General features: G+C 47.1%; 1 protein-coding gene across 1 annotated transcript in view; it reads right to left on the bottom strand.

The window, feature by feature from the left end:
* LOC107109155 (collagen alpha-6(IV) chain-like) overlaps window positions 1-13,710 on the bottom strand; it is a gene marked incomplete at its 3' end in the record, with an annotated part of 106,644 nt that overhangs the window by 18,162 nt on the left and 74,772 nt on the right. Inside the window, exons 21-27 of the mRNA XM_015409730.1 lie at window positions 12,639-12,860; window positions 11,264-11,425; window positions 8,941-8,949; window positions 7,709-7,879; window positions 3,977-4,120; window positions 3,676-3,798; window positions 537-718 (exon numbers count right to left, since the gene is read on the bottom strand). Of these exons, the coding sequence (XP_015265216.1) occupies window positions 537-718; window positions 3,676-3,798; window positions 3,977-4,120; window positions 7,709-7,879; window positions 8,941-8,949; window positions 11,264-11,425; window positions 12,639-12,860 (1,013 nt within the window). The remainder of the gene's footprint in view (window positions 1-536; window positions 719-3,675; window positions 3,799-3,976; window positions 4,121-7,708; window positions 7,880-8,940; window positions 8,950-11,263; window positions 11,426-12,638; window positions 12,861-13,710) is intronic.

The raw sequence follows: 13,710 nt of genomic DNA, 5'->3' as shown, positions 1-13,710 counted from the left end.
GCAGCTGATTCCACTGTGGCACAACTCTGACTGTCAGAAAGTTTTTCCTAATATCCAGCCGGTACTTTCCCGCCCTTAATTTAAACCCATTACTGTAAGTCCTCCTATCCTCTGCCGCCAACAGGACAGCTCCCTGCCCTACTCTAATCATATTGTAACAACACAACCCTTTTTTGTCTTCACCAGTGTTCCCTCTGAGCTGAGTTGGTGTGAGCTAGCTCACAGTTTTTTAGCTTCCAGCTCACACATTTTTGTCTTGGCTCAGGAAGGAGGGCTCCAGAACAAACTAATTTATGCCGTAGGCAAGTTGCTTGCTCACAACTTTAATGCCAGCAGCTCACAAAGTAGAATTTTTGCTCACAAGGCTCTACAGCTTACAGGGAACATTGGTCTTCACAGTTATTTTTTTCCTAGCTTCTTGTTGTTGTTTTTTTTTAATAAACGGGTTTCCAGTTTTTCTCATTCTTGGCGGGGATGCAAACAGCCAAAGGGATCGAACTTAAGCTCATCACATACGGTGAGAACGACATACTCACACTTTCTCCTGGCATGCCTGGAAACCCCACGATGCCGGCAGCTCCCTTCTGCCCTGCAGTGCCAGGGTAGCCAAGTGTTCCTGGGGGGCCTGTGTCTCCCCTCTGTCCTTGCTCTCTGCTTGGTAGCCCCGGGATTCCCAGAAGGCCTGGCTGCCCACGAGGCCCAGGGAGTCCTCTGTCCCCTACGTTTACACCAAAGAGAAAGGCACGTGTTAATGTCATAGGGTATGGTCTGATGCTCCTCCCTCTAAAGAGGATGAGGACAGAGAGAGTTCATTAGTTGGCTCTCCTGCTGTGACTAGGGAGATGGGCTATTCAGAAGTTGTAAAGTGTCAGCAAGCTGCCAAAAGTTCATTCTTGTCTATATGTTCCTCTATGCATCTTGTCCCCCCCTTCGTAGATGCGCTCAGCTTGTCATGTGCACATCTCCCCAGTAGCTCTGCATTCCTTTCAGTATACGCCAGCCATGCTTTGATGTAACGTTATCTAGCCAAGGCCACAGGTGGAAGAGCAAGAGAGCTTTGCTTTGTCTTTAATTAGTAGAGATTGTGAGAATCGCATGCTTATTTATAATAAGGTAGCCGTTGTTTTCCCAAGGTTTAGGCGCGCAAGAAACCCTTTGGCCGCACGCGGGAACCATGTTTATTGGCTGTAATGTTTATGAATTTGCTTTCACCTTTCCAGCTCTCCGAGCTATTGTTATTCTGAACAGTGACCCTGTTCAAGTGCTTCATGGTTTCAATAAAGTAAAACCTTCTTGCAAGTGTGTACTACGTTGGTTGCTGTGGGGACCTGACATAAAGTTGGTTAGAAAAAGGGGTATCACGTTTGACCACACCGGCATACTGGCCCGTGAAAGGCATGCATGCTCCACTTTTGCAATGGGAATTCCGCCTTCTCTGATCCCCCCCCCCCAGTATTTAAGCCTCGTTACAACTCCTGGCCAGAGGTGCGCCTTTATGTAAGGTAAGCTGAATGTCCTGGCAACTGCAGAGCTCGCGGGGTGCTTCACCAAGACTCCGTATTCTGAGCTGTGTATCTGGCATAATAGGGACCATAGATCGCCTTGTCTCATTCTGGGATCAGTGGACGCCACTCAGGCACCTCTAAATTATACCAATCCTGAGTAAATATCAGCTGCCTGACAAATCATAATTGATCTCTTTTTTTGTTGGCGGACACCACTCGGGAACAACACGTTCAAGTTGCCAAGTTCTTAGCACTTGTGGCTTTATGCCATTAAGGTTTCCCTTGCTTGAAAACCAGTCGAATCCGACTCTAGGGTTGCGGTGCTCATCTCCGTTTCCAAGCCGAAGAGTCAGTGCTGTCTGAAGACGTTTCTGTGGTCATGTAGCCAGCATGACTAGATGCCGAGGTGCACGGAATGCTGTTACCTTCCCACCGAATTGGTAACTATTTATTTACTTGCAATTTCTTGCTTTTGAACTGCTAGGTTGGCAGGAGCTGGAACTAGAGACGGGAGCTCACTCCGTCATGCGGCACCTGGGTCTCGAACTGCTGAACTACCGACCTTCCAGTCTGCAGTTCAGCGTCTTAATCACTGAACCACCGCAGCTCCTATTTATACCATGACAGAGATGGATTTTAATTTGCCAAGGTGTACTTTAACATTTACTGCTTTGTACTTTATTTTGTATGAGATTTTATAGCAGAAGCTATGATCTATCACTAAGCTTTTTCTTGCTGAGTCTGCGAACTAGTCAAGAGCTCAAGCACTTTGTCACTGTCCATGAACTCTGTTTGCTTCAAAAGATTTTCATCCTAGACAACTGAACTAGTTACAGAAAGAAGTTGACTAAAAGTTGAGATTGGCCTTCTTATCTTGCTTTACCAGAAGTATCTCACGTGCACCTACAGATTAGCTCATATGTTGCTTATCTAGTTAAGAACCAATCAGTAATCTAGATAATAGAACATGATTATGCTAATTAATCAACACTCATATTGCTTATCTCTGATTAGTTATGAACCAACCGGTTATCCAAATAATATGACATGATTATGAAAGACAAGATTTAGCAATAAGAACTGATATTTTTCTATAAATAAGCACGCTTGTTACAAGCAAATCAGATTTTTCTGCATGGAAGTCACAGAAGGCGAATAGGTGAGATTGCTTGGTGGGTAACTTGGGCTTTTTGGTTATCCCTAAAAGCAGTGAGACAAACAGCTGAAAACTGATTTGCTTTTAAAACTATTACTTGCTAAAAAGCTATGCTAGGTCCTTTGATAATGTTAGCATTTATTGCTCTGTCTAGCTCACCGAAGAAACAAACTTCTTATATCAGAAGACGTTCAGAGCTCAGTGACTTATACTGTGGCAAAATTTTGTTGCTTAGCTATTAGGAAATGCAAACTTATTTTAGCTGGAAAAAATTGTATGATTCTCTTATTAACACTATTTTACTTTACTAACGTTATTAACTCTCTCCTGTTAATGTTTTTATATTATTCCCATGTTATTACTGTTTTAATCCCTTTTATATCAGAATTGTACTGTTTTACTGGCTCCTGCCGCAATAAAGATTGAAGACTTCTTATATCTCAATAAAAGATAAAAGTTTTCCTGCAGTCATTCTGTCCAGTTTGCCGGCTGCATTCAAAAACTGTACTCACCCCTTCTTCTTTTGTATTATCGGAATTAAAGGCTGTTAATCAGTCTTTAATAAGATAAATCCAGGAGAACTCTGTGCAGGTGGAGCTGCAAAAAAGTGCCCCGTTCAGATTCTCTCACTGGATGCAGGAAGGAATCTCTTGCTACAGTTTGACTTTGCTCAAGACCTCTGGCCAGAGGAGAGTAACAACAAAAGGAAAGGAATGAGACTACAGGAAGTACTACAGCTACTTGTGGGGTTCATCTCATGCGTGGCAGGACCAGAAGGCTGTGGGGTTTATTAACAGGCCAGGGTGTGGCAGGGAAAGACCATGATACAGCCCACCTTGCTGAAGTTCAGCCACTTTGGGTCTGTCTGGAAGACCTCCTAGGAATCTCTGTTCTCTGTGAGGTCCATAGTTAAAAGGCAGTGGGATATAAATAAGAAGAAGAATGTCTAACCAGTTAACTCATGCGCAAGCAGGGGAAATCATAGGATTGTATTATTTTAGAACCAATGGGTACCTCGAGGCCCTGGAAATCCACCAAGCCCTATGGATCCGGGATCTCCTCTGTCTCCTTTAGCCATGATGACTGTTTCTGGAGGTCTGCCGGGTCGACCAGGGGGACCACGATCGCCTCTGTCTCCTGATGAATTTACAGGAAAGACATTATGCAGTGCATTCCACATTGATCAGAAACTTCCCTTGCTCCTGCCATATTGTTCTGGAGACAAAACTGCAGGCCACCCCATCTGCAACCACAGCTGTACGAAAGGAGTGCTTGTCTCTGAGCCTGCCAGCTGTTGAACTTTGACTGGACCTACCTTTCCGGCCCTGGGCCCCAGGAAAGCCAGTTATTCCGTCTGCTCCTGGTATACCGGATATTCCTTTCACCCCGCTCGCACCAGAGATCCCAGGCAGGCCTGGCATGCCAGGGAAACCGAGCAAGCCCGGTGAACCTTTTTCACCTGGTGGCAAAGAAAAAAGGAAGGAGTTTTGTATGCAGTCGAAACTAGACAGACATCTTGTCCCACAATGTAGTTTCCACAAATAATCTTTCTGGGGAGCTACTGGAGACTGGTCTGAAGTCTGTGTATCCCATACAACCAGCTGGCGGACCGCAATGGGGACCTTTGGCCAGACCTATCCCTCTTGGGTAGAGATGTAAAATTTCCAGGAATTTTGAAGCTCGGAAAAAAACCCCATTTTTTCCCCATTTTTCCCCCGGGGAAACGGAAATTTTTGGAAAAATTGGAAAAAAATGCTACATTAGCACTTTTTCTTTTCTTTTCCAGATTGAAAGTCATTCTGTTACTTTAGGAACATAAAATATGACTATGGACATTTTTCCTTGGCATGAAATTATCACAACTAGCATATTAAAATATAGTGTATCCCAACAATTATTACAAACAGAATACCCACCCGCATGCAAAAACAAAACTGAAACCTTTTTCTTTTCTTGTGACAATAGCACCTCCTAAAGGAAGAAATGCATCTTGTTCTTGCATTGGAGAGTTCGTTTGGTAACCTAGGACTTGCTTGTCCTCAGTGCACAGAAATTCGATCAATCTGATACCATACGTATTTTTTAGAAATGATTTGGAAAATATTTGAACACCTTGTCTTAAAATATTTTATTCATCATGTTAAAATAAAACATTCCATAATCAATTTCTTTTCTTTTCTTTTTTCAATTTTTCGGGGGAAAACAAAAAAGGCTTCAGGAAAAAAACATTTTTTCCCCGAATTGTTCTGGTTTTTTCCGGGCCTTCACATCTCTATTCTTGGGTCTAGAGAAGATGCTGCTGCTGTATTGACAGTGTAGGCTCAGGTCTGGAAACATTACACATTTTCTTCAAGCATACTCCCCCCCCCCTTTAAAACTTACGTGTAGCAGTCTGACTGTGTCCAATAGATTAAATTTGGGAATACTGCTAACACTAGTCTAGTAAAGGTAAAGGTTCCCTTGCTCGAAAGCCAGTCGAGTCCGACTCTAGGGTTGCGGTGCTCATCTCCATTTCAAAGCCAAAAAGCCAGCGCTGTCCAAAGACATTTCCGTGGTCATGTGGACGGCATGCCTAAACAAGGCACACGGAATGCTGTTACCTTCCCACTGAAGTGGTTCCTATTTATCTACTTGCAATTTCTTGCTTTCGAACTGCTAGGTTGGCAGGAGCTAGAACGAGAGATGGGCGCTCACTCCGTCATGCGGCGCACTTGGGTCTCGAACTGCTGAACTACCAACCTTCCACAGCCTGCAGTTCAGAGTCTTAACCACTTGAGCCACCACAGCTCCAACAGTAGTCTGCTCTGTATGATTTCTCTTAGTTGTTTTCTTATTGGAGGTTAAGAAACAAATATCAAGTATAGTGGCTGTTCGAAACTCAGAGGCTGTCAATGCCAGAATTTTTTATTTGGAATTCCAGTTTGCAATATCACCACCCAAATAAGGAGGTCCCGGTGTTCAGTTTTGCTTTTGGCCCTGTCTGCTAGTTGGAAGGGACAGGAAAGGGCTAAATGATGGTCTGAGGTGGGTTCTGGTCTTCCTTGTTAAAAGTCCTCTCTCTTTCCTGTTTGGGTGGGTTTGCAATTTTGGGACAAGGAGCGGAATGACAGGAAACGACCGTTTACCATCTTCACGCTGTTTCCAGTCATATATAATCAAGCGTGGCTGGAAGAAGTGTGTGTGCCTCTTTCTATTTTATTCTTTGTCATGTAGAAGTTTTAAAAAAAGAAAGAAAGGCAAAACGAGTAAGTGCAAACTCTTGCAGGTAGGCTCTGCAGGTAATTTAGAGCTTGGGCCGGAGGTGCACGTTTTGGTCTCCTGGCCTGGGGCTTGTAGCCACAGCCCTGTCCGAGCCGTGGTGGCAGATCCAGCAACAGCTTAGGATCGTTTTGTGGTTTATCACTGGATTGGGCTGCATGACTTTCATTAAAACGGTTGTTTGTTTTGTGCTCTTCGGGCTGCAAGTTGTTTTGAGTGGGTGAGAAGCGGGGCAAAAACGCTGATTTAAAGATATACAGACAGATGTTGCAGAAGCAGCGTTTGTGAATTGTCACGAGCTACTTGTGCACCATGGAGCTAACTCAGGGTTGCTTGGCCTCTGCTGGGGGTAGGGTTTCCCCCACCACCACCACCAATCAACTGGCCCGCTGCGGGCAGCAAAGAGAGGCCTGGGCTAGCGGCATCACTTCCAGGGTGCACGTCGGAAGTGACATCATTGCATTGCCGGCAGTGTGGCACACCCTGATGTTTGGGGGGGAAACTCTATGGTAAAAATGGCTTCTACCACAGAGTTTTTACCCAAATAACCAACCTAGGCCTCTCCTCGCTGCCTGTAAGTCCCCACCAGTTTCCAGGGGATACCTGGTATGCTGCCCACAGTCAGCGTTATAGAAGGACTCGAAGACTGATTAATCAAGTTTTGCATGCCTTAATCTTCTGTCTAGCACATAGTTAGCAGTGTAGCATGCCAATTATGCCCAGTTATAGTTATACAGCTTCATTGCTATGCATGTGGGTAGTGAAACCCTGTAGGATTTCAGGCGGGGAGTATGCTGCCCCCAGTCAGCGTTATCTGTAGTTTAGTAAAACTGCTCTGTATCTTTAAGACTTGTGCACCTGGGAATTGGAGTCCACAGTTAGGGGTCCCAGAAGCTTCCCTCTGATTGGCTCATTAAGAGTAATCTCCTGAGCTCAGAGGTGCAAAGTTAGGATTTTATTGTTCTTTTCTGTTTTCTTTGTTCATCAACGCTTACTGCAAGGTCCTTAATGATCTGGCTAGCTATTGAACTAGCTTAGATCACAAGATGTAACTTTCCACCCAGCTGTCTGGAGGATTGTGAGTACATGATCTTCTGAATGCGTGTGAAGTTGAATAAAGATGATTTAAGCTCTCCTCACTAGACGTGGTTGACTCACACCTAGAGAGCACTGGCTTAGCACAGCTCTACCTGGACAGGGCACCTGTCAACCCTGATTGGACCCTATGGCTGCCTTTTGCTACACAGACTCCTACCAAAGGAACGCCTCCTGCAAGGGAAAGTTCCTGACTTTGTGGAAAGGCGCTTCCAAATGTCTAAGGCTACAATCCAACAAAGTTGAAGCACCGTGAAACCGTCAACAGCAGAGTTAAGCACTGAAGTTAACAGGATGAAAATGTGCTAAAAATTTAGCTGCCTTGTGCCTTCAGTGGACACCTATGCCACTGGAGAGCGAACGCTTTGAGAATTACTTTGTAAATCTGATTTCATTTTTAAAGGGATTTCTACCATTTTCGTCAATTGCCATTTGCCACCATAGCTCGGGAAAACGTCCAGCGATGGTGGGGTTCAATGTGTGTGTGGGGGGGAGGGGGGACCACTGCCTTCCTGCCCTGCTTGTGAGTTTCTTGGGGGTGTTCAACTGGATACTGAATGAGACAGTTCCTTGGTCTGATCCAGCAGGACTCGTCCTGCACTTTTACACAGCATTTTATGAACTCCCAAGTGTACCGAAACAAACAATTCTCGTTAACACAGATGCTCCCCGCTCCCTACTAAATGCTTCTTACCTTTGGATCCAGGGAAACCTGGATTCCCATCTGGGCCCAGACGACCAAGTGGCCCAGGAAGCCCTCTTTCACCAGGACGTCCCAGAAGACCCTCAAGACCAGGGAGCCCCTTCATGCCAGCAGGGCCAGGTGGGCCCAGATCGCCAAGTTGGCCTTTGTCCCCAGGAAGTCCTGAACCAAGACAAGCAAAAACTTTCAGCGTCGCCACCTCCACTCTCTCCCCCTGCTCTCTCTGAGCCTTTTTTCCAAGCTGTCTATTCTGAGCACTGTATTGCTCATGGCAGACAAACCTCAAAAATCATGCAGGCTTCTAGTAGCGCAAGTTTAGATATGCCAAAATAATTTTTAAAAAGCATTAGTTGTCTAACCATTAAAAGGCCTAAGGAGGTTACTGCCTACACCACTACACAACTGCGAAAAGTGAAACCCCTTATGCGCGGGATAATTTAGGATTCCCCTTGATTGGCCGCTGTAAGGGAGATTTGGGTGGGTCACAACAGAAACTGGGGAAGGAAGCCTCTAGAGCGACCGTTTCCATTTGCAGTTCCCATCAAAGGGGATAACTGGGGGGGGGGAGTGGGGGCAAGGATGAGAAGAGGCATGATGAAACAAGGTACACTTCCCATCGCCTATCATTCTGCTCTCCGGACATTACTGGGGGGTGGGGGTGGGGGAGAAACACTCACAGATCCATCATAATTCAGGAACCAAAGTCTGGGAAGCTGAGATGCTTGCCAGTGGCTAACACTGGCAGCCAGCTGTGCAGAATTAACCTCTGAATTATTCAGGCTGTTCCCAGCTGAACATCTGGAACACCTGGTTAGTCTGCTGGGCTGAAGTCTCAAACCGTTGGAAAACAGAATGCTCAGATTCATTTCGAATTAAAATATTAAAAAGCTAGCTTTCGCAAAATTGCTCATGAAAGCAGCAAAACCAGGCTGATAAGCCTGTAAGACCCTGATTTCAGCACCTGAGTCACAAAATAATATATATTTTTTTAAAAAACAAGGAAAATGTGGATGGAAGTAGCAGCCTGGAGCAGCCAGATTCCTAGAGCAGAAAAGCCTCTTCTGGGTTGGATTTGGCCTAACATCTGGGCCTGTTCAGCACCGGGGTCCTCGGCGGGATTCATATAAGGGGTATCACCTACAGTCAATGCAATCCTTGTAGCATTAAAAGCCAGGTGGTTGAGGTTAGTCCAGGCGCTTTTGTGCTACAATGCATTTTCTCACCTTGACAGCCTATTGTGAAGAACCCAAAACCAAAACAGTGTGACATCAGAAATGGAGAGGTTGGTGGTAAATGGAAGAGAAAAACATGGTGAGGGAAAACAGACAAAAACGTATGAAACAAGGAAGAAAGGCATATGGCTGCAAAAAATGAATGATGTGGAAAATAAAAAGCCCTGAACCTCGTAACCGTTGAGCACAGTCTACATGCAGTCAGAGATGTGGGCGGGTGGGCGGGCAGCTGCATGGGAAGGGCAGCGCTGTGACAAGTCACCCCCTCCCTCTGTGACCTCCGGCTCCCCATTCAAAGCCATGCTCACACGTCAGGGACGGGGGAAAGGAAAGGGGAGCTCCTAACGAAACCCACAAGTCCTAATCTGACTCCTACCTTTGAATGGAAGGGAGAATGTCACCACACCCTGAGTAAGGAATGCCCTGGCGCTTACCAGCCCTCCACTGGTGGGAAACCTCTTTAATTGGAATGGAGGCAGCCAATAACAAAACCTGCCTTAGAATGACCACACCCGCTTTCTGAAAAGTTCAGTGGGTACCAAGGTAGGTGCCATGGGGCCCACAGCTGCCCTGTTGGGGAACCCCTGGCTCAGAAGGATAGAGAGACTTAGCAGCACTTATGGAAAAGGGAATGACAATGGGACAACGATGTTCAGATTTCTAGCTGCAGGGAAACTGCTGAGATTAGAACATGATTATGGGTAATGAAAGTTAGTCACGAATGATGACCATGAATAAAATGGGATTGTTTCCAGGTGTGCTCATCTGTAGAGTAACATTCAGAGTGAGGCGGTAACATTTCCCTTGGGAGCTAAGTCAATTGGTCCATGCTGCCAAATTCAACAACTAGTAGTTTCTGGATGGTGATCCGATGCATGCTTTAACATACTTTGTGGGCAATCAGGTTCAGCGTCAACCTTGCTGAAACCGATGGGAGTCCCAAGATCAAATCAGGATGTTCCCCCGGTGTCTTGATAACAGAAGTGCCTGGGGGACCCCTCCCCCCCATCCCATAACTGGATGTCCTGACTTCATGTCCAGGTTCAGTGCTATGAACTTGGCCAAGTTGGAGGCACTTATGGAAAAGGGAATGACAATGGGGCAACGAGGTTCAGATGTCTACCTGCAGGGAAAGTCCTGAGATTAGAGCATGATTATGGGTAATGAAAGTTAGTCACTAATGATGACCATGAATAAAACGGGATTGTTTCCAGGTGTGCTCATCTGCAGAGTAACATTCAGAGTGGTGCGGTAACATTTCCTTCGGGAGCTAACTCAAACGGGCTGTCCGGTCCATGTTGCCAAATTCAACAACTCGTAGTTTCTGGATGGTGATCCGATGCATGCTTCAACATACTTTGTGGGCAATCAGGTTCAGCGTCAAGCTTGCTGAAACCGATGGGAGTCCCAAGATCAACTCAGGATGTTCCCCCGGTCTCTTGATAACAGAAGTGCCTGGGGGAGCCCTCCCCCCCCCATCCCATAACTGGATGTCTTGACTTCATATCCAGGTTCAGTGCTATGAACTTGGCCGAGTTGGAGGAGGAGGAGGAGGAGGAGATTGGATTTATACCCCACCCTTCACTTGGAGTCTCAGAGCAGCTTACAATCTCCTTTCCCTTCCCCTCCCCACAACACACACCCTGTGAGGTGGGTGGGGCTGAGAGAGCTCTTTCCAGAACTGTCCTTGAGAAAACAGCTCTGACAGAACCAGGGGTCACTTCCTGCAGGAGCGCACAGGAGCGGAGCTCCAGCAGTAAAGAGCCCAGGGGGCGGGCACATGCAACAAGCCCCGCCCCCTGCTCCCAGCAGCCCTCAGTCAGAGCAAGAAGCAGCCAGGTAAGCTGCAGAGCCTCCCCACCCCTCGATAGCAATCCAAAGGAGTCCAGTGGCACCTTTAAGGCCAAGGTTTATTCAGGTACAAGCTCTCCCTCCTCTGTGAGGGCAGATCTGCGCATCCCCTCCACCCATAGCTAGCAATCCAAGAGGCCAGTGGAGCCTGAGCTGTGGGTGTTGCCTTCTGACACACTTCCGGTGATGTCAGGGGTGTGTGGCATATGCAAATAAGTTATGTTAATGTTATGCTAATGAGCTCCTGCACCTCTTTTTTTACAAAATGACCCCTGGACAGAACTACGGCTTGCCCAAGGTCATCCAGCAGCTGCAAGTGGAGGAGTGGGGAATCAAACCCGGTTCTCCCAGATTAAAGTCCGCGCACTTCACCACTATACCAAACTGGCTCTCATAGGAGATTCTGCCCCTGAAGGAGGTGGATGGAAAACAGTATGTTCTTCGTGCTTGGGACACTGCATACCTGGTGCTCCCGGCAAGCCGACTGTGCCCACTGGACCTGGTATTCCTTTTATACCATACGGGCCTCCAGGCCCCGGAGGTCCTCTTGGTCCATCGGTACCTGGAGGACCTGGTTCTCCACGTCCTCCTTTGATACCTGGCAGACCTGGCCTTCCATCCGATCCTGGAAACACAGAAGCAGTGCAGAGCGTAGGAAATACAATAATCAAACGGGAAATAAGAGTAAGGCCTAACTGACGGTTGAAGAAAACAAACATTCTCAACTACACAGATGTTGGCGGTGGCGGAAACAGAATCGCTCAGGAGAGTGTTAACGCTGCCCATCAAGGCACGCACGTTTGGTTTTGTTCGCCTTGAAGAAGGGGCTTTTGGTACCAACGATCAGGTTCACACTCTAGGGAATTTGAAAAGATGCTCTGTGTAAGCGTGGAGCTTGTATCTGCGGCTGCACAGAGACTATGAAGAAGAACCATCTTTTCTTTGCGGAAAAACAATCAATTATCTTGTGGCATAAGCATCCACGGAATACAGCCCACTACGACAGAGGTATGGCGCTGTCTGCAGGTGGCAGACGAACACACATCTGGAGAGAAGAAGAAATAGTACATGCAGTGGAAAAGACCTACTGGATCGGATCAGAAGGGCCATCTACTCCCCCATCCTGTTCCCCACAGTGGTCAACCAGACGCCCCCAGGAATCCCACATGCAGGGCAGGAAGGTAGGAAGAAGAAGAAAAAGAAGAGATTGGATTTATACCCCATGGCCCTTCACTACCCAAAGGTGTCTCAGAGCGGCTTACAAACTCCTTTCCCTTCCCCTCCCCACAACAGACACCCTGTGAGGTAGGAGGGGCTGAGAGAGCTCTTGACAGAAACTGCTCCTTTTCAAGGACAGCTCTTATCATAACTACGGCTTGCCCAAGGTCATCCAGCAGCTGCAAGTGGAGGAGTGGGGAATCAAACCCGGTTCTTCCAGATTAGAGTCCGCGCACTGAACCACTACACCAAACTGGCTCTCCCGGTGTTTCTCCCCCCCAACCAGTGCTCAGCGGCTTTGAACATGGGAACTCCATTTAGCTATCATGGCTACTAATGTGTGTGAGCAAAGTGCTGTCAAGGTGCAGCGAATTTACAGGGACCCCAGCAAGGGGCTTTCAAGGCAAAGTGATTAAGCAGAGGTGGCTTGCCGTTGCCTGCCTCTGCAGAGCCTTCCTTGATGGTCTTCCATCCGAGTACCAAGTCCACTTAGCTTCTGAGGTCTGATGAGAGGGGGCTGTATTAGACCATCCCACATCCCCGTGTCTACTAATAGCAGCAGATAAAATCTATTTGCCATGATTCTTCCCCCTACTTCTCTTATAAGAAGCAACACTAACCTTTCTGCCCAGGAAATCCAGGATTCCCAGTCATGCCTTTCTCTCCCGGCAACCCTGGTTGCCCAGGTTCCCCTTGAGGTCCTCTCTCAGCTCCAAGCACTTCACCAGGCGGCCCCTTCGCACCGGGCAAGCCAGGAGGACCTGACTTACCAGGGAACCCATTTGTTCCATCAGATCCCGGAAGTCCCAGAAACCCCGCATCTCCACTGATGCCAGGAAAGCCTTAAGTAAGAAAAATTATTGTTAGTGCCGAAACCATTACACTGTTTCTCAGTTGATCACACGCACAACAGAAATCTGTGATAGATGTGTAACGGAGGTCCATCTCATTACTAGTACGTTCTACAGCATATATTTTACAGATGAGGCCAAAACATCACTCGTGTTGCAGATTCTTCTATACGTTCCTACTAGTAGAATAAAACCACAAGTGGACCAGCACCTATGATAGCTCACTATAAAGGGCCCGATCCAAGTGCTGTACAAAACATGAATTATTATTCAAAACATACATTTTTCGCTCCATAAGACGCACCTGACCACAAGACGCACCTAGTTTTTAGAGGAGGAAAACAGAAAAAACAAATTTCTGAACCAAATAGTGTAATAAAATATTTTAATAAACTATAACTGTCATTCCAGTTCCTGAACACTCCTGCTCCACCCTGGGGCTGTCATTCCACTGTGTGGCCCTGTCATTCCAGTTCCTAAACACTCTTGGCACACCCTGGGGCTGTCATTCCACTCCGTGGCCTGTCATCCCAGTCCCTGAACACTCCTGCTCCACCCTGGGGCTGTCATTCCACTCCGTGGCCTGTCATTCCAGTTCCTGAACACTCCTGGCACACCCCGGGACTGTCAATCAACTCCGTGGCCTGTCATTCCAGTTCCTGAACACTCCTGGCACACCCCGGGACTGTCAATCAACTCCGTGGCCTGTCATTCCAGTCCCTGAACACTCCAGCTCCACCCTGGGGCTGTCATTCCACTGTTGGCCCTGTCATTCCAGTTCCTGAACACTCCTGCTCCACCCTGGGGCTGTCATTCCACGCCGTGGCCCTGTCATTCCAGT

The sequence above is a fragment of the Gekko japonicus genome, unplaced genomic scaffold, assembly GCF_001447785.1.
Source record: "Gekko japonicus isolate JY-2015 unplaced genomic scaffold, Gekko_japonicus_V1.1 scaffold3932, whole genome shotgun sequence".
Classification (NCBI taxonomy): domain Eukaryota; kingdom Metazoa; phylum Chordata; class Lepidosauria; order Squamata; family Gekkonidae; genus Gekko; species Gekko japonicus.
Note: the sequence above shows the minus strand (reverse complement) of the source record. Positions and strands in the feature narration are given on the sequence as shown.